This window comes from Citrus sinensis, chromosome 1 (assembly GCF_022201045.2).
Source record: "Citrus sinensis cultivar Valencia sweet orange chromosome 1, DVS_A1.0, whole genome shotgun sequence".
NCBI lineage: Eukaryota > Viridiplantae > Streptophyta > Magnoliopsida > Sapindales > Rutaceae > Citrus > Citrus sinensis.
In genome coordinates this window covers 18,398,407-18,405,106 of record NC_068556.1, presented here as the reverse complement: position 1 = coordinate 18,405,106, position 6,700 = coordinate 18,398,407, and the positions used below count along the sequence as shown (strand labels likewise).

At 31.9% G+C, this 6,700-nt stretch overlaps 1 protein-coding gene across 2 annotated transcripts; it reads right to left on the bottom strand.

Moving 5' to 3' along the window:
* Nucleotides 1-946: 946 nt before the first annotated feature.
* Nucleotides 947-3,310, bottom strand: LOC102617433 (protein SRG1-like). 2 transcript variants are annotated; one of them, XM_052440461.1, is made up of 5 exons: nt 2,942-3,310; nt 2,449-2,696; nt 1,917-2,241; nt 1,482-1,756; nt 947-1,442 (listed from the first exon to the last, which is right to left on the bottom strand). In XM_052440461.1, the coding sequence occupies exons 1-4, from the start codon at nt 3,191-3,193 to the stop codon at nt 1,490-1,492; spliced, it is 1,092 nt and encodes a 363-aa protein (XP_052296421.1). In that variant the 5' UTR covers nt 3,194-3,310; the 3' UTR covers nt 947-1,442; nt 1,482-1,489. The 2 variants fall into 2 exon arrangements, with proteins under 2 accessions (XP_052296421.1, XP_006489681.2); XM_006489618.4 differs by having other exon boundaries at nt 947-1,756.
* Between the last annotated feature and the right edge of the window lie 3,390 nt (nt 3,311-6,700).

The following is a 6,700-nucleotide window of genomic DNA, read 5'->3' as shown; positions in this document are numbered from 1 at the left end:
CATTGTTATAGGACTTGGTGTTGTGTCATGATTTATTCAACAGATTCTTGATGTGAAATTAAGTCAACTATATCTTATCCTAAACTAGAGAGCCAAGCAAGGGAAACTGGATCTGGTTGTACGTCATATATGGGCAAAAATAGTGAGAACGAAATGACATTTAGTTAATGGAAGAACTTGTGCTTGCTTTCGGCAATATAACAAAGTGTGTAATCTTCTACTTCACTGACCTTCAAATCAATACGTTTATACATTTATATTTTTCCCAGTGAAGTGATGACAAAGACTTGATTAATTATTTGGACGACAAGCTCATTCGAAAAAACAATTCAAACTCTTACCCGTCTTTTGTGCAATTAAAACACAAACTAAAGGATCTTATCGTTCACCATGGGTTTTCCTTAGTCATAAACCTCTGTTTAAAGGACCAAACTGTTTTTGGTTCATAAATATAATCATGGTCTTTTTTTAATTAAAAAAAAAATCAAATGGTAGCACTAGTTATGTGGGAGATAATGGGCTTCAGTTTTATGATGGGGCACCAAGCTCTAGTGAACAATATTTTAGCCCAGCCCACCATTATCTTTGAACATATTTTGAATAATATTTTCAAAAAGCATCTTAGAACCACAACTCAAGTTACTCAATCAAACTTGGCGGCGAGTGATTTGTCTTATGAAAAAGTACATGTTCTCAAAAACAAAAAACTAGCCAATAATTAATTAAATATTTTTTAGAAAATATTCCCTACCAACTTTGTCCAGTTTTCGGTCAAAATCGAACTATGAGCCGATTAATGAAACAACAATTGGTACCATAAAAAAGTGGTCATAAGGTAGAGAATTTTAACCAATTTGAAAGATCGTTTAATGTAGTTGAAATAAATGAATTTGGGGTTGTTCGATCAAGTAAGGAAAATTCAATAGAATTCATAATTCTCTCAATGTTATTTTTTGTTTTTTTTTTTTTTTTTACTTTTTTGTTATTGTCTGAATATTCAGAAACTAAGACCACTCTAATGCTCCTTTTCGCCACGCATAAACTAAACCAACAATTAGGATAAGCATGAAAATGAAAGCTTCTATAAATACGGGTACCCCCAATGATAAGATTTTTACTAACAAATTTTATTTATAGTGATCTTAATAAGAAGACTCAGCTCTTAAAGTATGGAGTGAGTTGTTTCCATAGCTCATCTTATAAATATCATAGCGAAACAAAAAAGTTTAGAAAATCTTTTTGGAAAAAAAAATTATGTGGATAATTTATTGTGTATTTTATTATGGTTTTTATTTGAGGAATTAGGATTTTACGCACTAGTACAACTAACTTCGGATGCTCCTTAGTCCTTAATTTCCGCCAATAGCAGCACAAAAGTGAATGAATACAAATTGACCACGTCACGTGGTCATGATTAGCTGAATACAACTCAACTTATTTCCCTTATTCTCTTATCGTAATGTACTCTAGGATTAATTTCCACAAGCTATCAGTAGCCTTTATTGTCTTCGTTTTGAACTCTCAAGTGATCAACGTTTGATTTTCCATGCAGCTTGCTAGACAAAAAGCCTTTGATGTAATCTGACATACTAATTCTCCTAAACATCGCTGGAGTCGTTGGTGTAATAAGGCTTGGTGCTGGGCCCAATTCTGCATCCAGTTTTGCAGTGCGGAATGTCGCGATAGATAACCTTTCTTTAGTTGAATTTACGGTTGCACGATGCTCAATACTACGGTAAATTCCATTAGTGAAAACCTGTAATATTAAGTGAGTCATAGTATTTTTATTCAACCAATCGTATTTATGTCGTATTTATGTCATATCAATTTGTATAAAAATTTATACTTTAAATCATTTCGTAAAAAAGAAAGTCAAAGCAGGCAATTATAGGCTATAGAAAATAACAAAGAATTACCTCCAAAATGTCACCAACATTAATGATAAAAGCATCAGGGAGGGGTATCACAGGAACCCACATTCCATCTTTTTTTATTTGAAGGCCAGCCGTCTCATTGAGTTGGAGGAGAATGGTAATTGAAGAGGCATCGGAATGAGAATTAAAGCCGATAACTTGCTCAGGTTTTGGACATGGAGGATAGTAATTCATCCTCATTGTTTGCATTGCTTCTTCAAACAACGCTTTTACATCATTGGCATCTATTCCAAGTGCTTTTGCCATTTGGCGAAGTAATTTTTGAGAAAGATTTCCAAGTTCTGCTGACCAAGCTTCCAAGGTATCTCTGCATGTACATAAAAATAATTCAGTTATTATTACATGGATGGCAAAAGTATTTGAACCTTGAGGTAGATAATTAATTAATTAATTAAAAAATTAATCTCAATCTTAGACACTGTCAAATGGTCAGAAAATCTGATGGTGCCTAAACTTTTGGAGGACGGTACCATAGTCGGACCCAATAATTTGAAATTAAATTAAAGAATTGGACCTGAGTGGAAAAGGCAACTTGGGGAAAAGATGGGGTTTCCTCAAATATGCTGGCAGAGTGAACATAGTGAAGCCGTATGCCCAATCAAGCCTCTGCTCCTCAGACACAACAAAGTTCTGGCCAAATCCCTCGGTTTCTCCCGGTCGCATCCAAAACTTCTCTTTCTCCTTCATTGGAAGATTAAAGAACTCTTGTATCTCGACCTTCACTTTCTCCACCAATGAACTGCTCACTCCATGATTCACCAACTACATGCAAATTAAAGCACCGTAGAGTCTTTCTTTTATTGTTTAAGCATATCACGGCTAGTAATTATAATGCTTATTCACCGTATTATTTTTCGTTTTTTTTAACACTATAAATAAAAAAACAATTACAGAATTTATCAGGATCTCAAGCGGTGAAAAATGAACTCTAAAGGAATAGAAACTATCATTCCTCATTCTAAGAAAATTTAAAAGCTAATAAGAACCGAAACGACAGAGATATGTACCTGGAAGAAGCCCCACTCTCGACAGGCATGGTCAAGCTTCCCAAGCTCTGAATCCATGAAATCTCCAGAGAGCAACTTCTGCATGTCAATGACTGGAATGAGTACTTGTTCTGAAGAGCTGATGAGCGGAACATGGTCCTCATCATTGACAATAAAACGTGATGGAACTGTAGTGGGTGTATTCTTTGCCAGCTCCTGAATCAAAGGCACCGCCAGAGAACTCCCCATCGACGTCGTTGATTTTGCCTCCATTGCATCCAGCTGATCTTTTTCTTCTAGCTAATGATTTTTTCTTTTCTACTCCTTGCTCGTGTGGTTCATATTTGTTACGAAAATGGGATCTATGTATACACGAGTCCTCTTAATGTGCTCATGGGTGTTAATGTGATTACACTTTAACAAAACGATCAATAGTCAATTTAAAAATATAATTTTTTAATGGAAAGCTCAGCTTTTTGTCCATTCATTATTTAACACGTATCCTCATTATTTACCACGTATCCATATTATTAGGAAAAAGGATAAACACACCTCCAACGTTTAGGTAAAGGGACAAAAATCTCTCTAACATTTTAAAAAAGATATTTACACCCTAATTTATTATAATTTTACTATTATATCATTCTAGCATATAAAAAAATTATTAGATTATCAAATTCATCTATATATTGTTAATAAAATTATAAATATACCCTCATTGCTTCATTCCTCTATTTAAATTTTATAAATAATCAATTTTCAAAAAAGACATCTACACACTTAAAAAAAATTGTAAATAAAATTGGTTATTAATATCATAATAAATAACATAGAAAATTGGTTATAAATGTACAAGTTTTATCAATAACCAATTTTCAAAAAAGACATCTGCACACTTAAAAAAAATGTAAATAAATTATAATTTTATAAATAAAATTGGTTATTAATACCATAATAAATAACATAGAAAATTGGTTATAAATGTACAAGTTTAAATAATTGACATGTGGAAAATTGTTAAATATATAAGTTTAAAGTTTAAATAAAATTGATTATTAATAACCAATTTTATTTTTAAAATTATAATTTATTTATAATTTTTTTGGGTGTATAGATTTTTTTTTTTTTGAAAATTGGTTATTGATAAAAATTTAAATAGAGGTATTGGGCAATGAGGGTATATTTAATTTTTTTTATAATATCCAATTTGTCTATTTACAATTTTATTAACAATATATAAATAAATTGGATAATTTAATAAAAAAAATTTATATGCTAGAAGGGCATAATGATAAAATTATAATAAATTGGGGTGTAAATATCTTTTTTGAAATGTTAGAGAAATTTTTGTCCCTTTACCTAAATGTTAGGGGTGTGTAAGTAGTCAATTATTTTAAAAATATAATTTTTTAATGGAAAACTCAGTTTTTTATCCATTCATTATTTAAAACGTATCCTCATTATTTACCACGTATCCATATTATTATGATTGGTTGAAACATACACATTGTAAGTAAATGAAAATAAAGAAATGTTCTAGAAACATCTAAAAAAAATTTAACATATATTGTTACAATTAAAAGATTATTGATATTTATAATTAAATATCTGTTGGAATTTTAAAATCAAGTTTATGTAGTACGATCTAAAGTTCTATTCTCATTCATATTTAAATTACAATTCAAATTTCTATCTCCCTAATATTTGCTTCACTTTAAATTTTCAGCAGAAGAAATGAATCCCTCCACCCAATTTCGATTTGACACTCAACAAATTATAGCCACAAATTATTTGCCTAAAGAGTGCTGCTAGGTAGCGAGAGGAACGAGAGAATGATGAGAGAAACGGCATCCTCTTCTGTCGTTTCGCTTCTCGTTCCTCTCGCTAAAGAATGAATAAAAAATAATAAAGAAAGACTGCTTTTATCATTTTGTGCAGAGAGAAATTTTAGCATTTTGTCTCCAGCCCTCACTCTTCCTCTCTCCCTCACGCTTCCAGAAGCTCCGTCACGGATTCCGGCGTGCCTCACGCTTCCAGATCCCTCACGGCTTCCTTCCGGCGTGCCTCACGCTTCCAAATCCCTCACGGCTAAAGTTATCGGCTAAAGTTCTTGATTACCTTTGCTTCGTACAAAAAGGGAAGGCTTTGCACTAGTAATTTTTTTTTTCTTGGCTAAAGTTCTTTAACGAAGGGGAAGGCTTTGCACTAGTAGTTTTTTTTCTCGGCTTTGCACTAGCAAAGACATTCTCTCGATCATTTCTCACCTTATGTAACCGGCTCCTCTCTCTCCCTATTCCTCTAAAGTTATTCATATTTCCTAAATTCTATTTTTCTCTTTTCTTCCCCATTTTTTTTTCTATGTATGTATCTCTGAATATGCTGAATTACTCGATAGTTTAATTTTTCCTTCTTTTTTTTCAGCAGTAGATTTTTTAAAATCCACCTGATAAATTATTAAATGAAGCATTTTTTTTAATTTTCGAGTAGAAATGTAAAATTAATGTGAATTTGGCTTAGTCATACTTAGTTAGCATTGTTAATTGCAGGATCACCATTGGTTTGAGCAGCGATATTATGAATTACTTGACCACTTTCGATCTCCGGATGGACCTATTTTTTTGAGGATTTGTGGTGAATATACTTGGGATGGCATACCAAATGATTATCTTGGTGTAAGTTTTAATTGTATCCTTAACTAATATAATTAAAAAAAAAAAAAGAACATTCATGGTTATTGTTGAGTGGCGAGAATAGTTTGAGGAATATTTGGACACATGTATCATTTATATAATTGTAATATTTACCAAAATCTTAATTCCATTAAACAAAAACAACACAATAACCGAACATTTTGTTTGATTTTTTAATTTGCCACTTTTTCTAACTTAAATTTCAATTTTGACAGTTCAAAGATAAATCTAACTGAAATAATAATGGAAATAATCGAAACAAATATAAATCAAACATCAATTACAGCGATTGTTGTCTTCATTGCATTATTGATATAACAATTGTTAAAAATAAATAATATTGAAATAAATTTTGCATATCGTAACATATCCCGCAACAAAATTTACAACATAAACACCAAAGTTAAAATAAAACAAAATTCATAACATAACCCGCAACAATTTACTAAATTCCAGAAGCTTAAATTACAACAAGATCCAGCAACAACACTAAAAGAAAAAAAAAAACTTAACTTCCACAATACACTTAAATTCCACGCCAGATCTTTCACATAACAAAAAATTAAAACAAAAAGAACTTAACTTCCACAATACACTTAAATTATACGCCAGATCTTTCACATAACAAAAAATTAAAATAAAAAGAACAAGCTGAAAAAGCCCACTGCTCACTTAATCTTTGCCGAGAGAGCCGAGAGAGGGGAAGACGGAGGAGGTCGTGAAGCTGCGTGAGAACTGACGAAAATGGAGGAAAATGAAAGTGAAAGAGAGAGGAAAGTTTTGGGGAAAAACAAAAAAGTCAAGGAGAGAGGAAAGTGAAATCGTGGGGAAGTGAAAAAGTGAAATAGGGAGCAAAGCATTCCAACGCCATTTATTTATTCATTTGATATATATTTTTTTTTTTATGTTTAAAGAGTGAGAGGAAATGAGAGGAGAAACGACAGGAAAGATTGCCGTTTCTATCGTCCTTCTCTCATCCCTCTCGCTACTTAGCATTTTCCTTACCTAAAAACATTGACCTGCGTGATGTCTGGAAAGTTTGATCTTCTACTTTGAATTTTCTTTTCGCTCTCTCTCTCCTTACTGCAAT

Excerpts from the sequence above, each read along its gene's own strand:
- LOC102617433 (XM_006489618.4), bottom strand. The coding sequence starts at position 3,193 with ATGGAGGCAAAATCAACGACGTCGATGGGGAGTTCTCTGGCGGTGCCT. Across the intron at positions 2,242-2,448 it reads AAGTTGCCTTTTCCACTCAG|AGATACCTTGGAAGCTTGGT; the intron begins GTCCAATTCTTT and ends ATGTACATGCAG. Across the intron at positions 1,757-1,916 it reads ATGTTGGTGACATTTTGGAG|GTTTTCACTAATGGAATTTA; the intron begins GTAATTCTTTGT and ends TTAATATTACAG.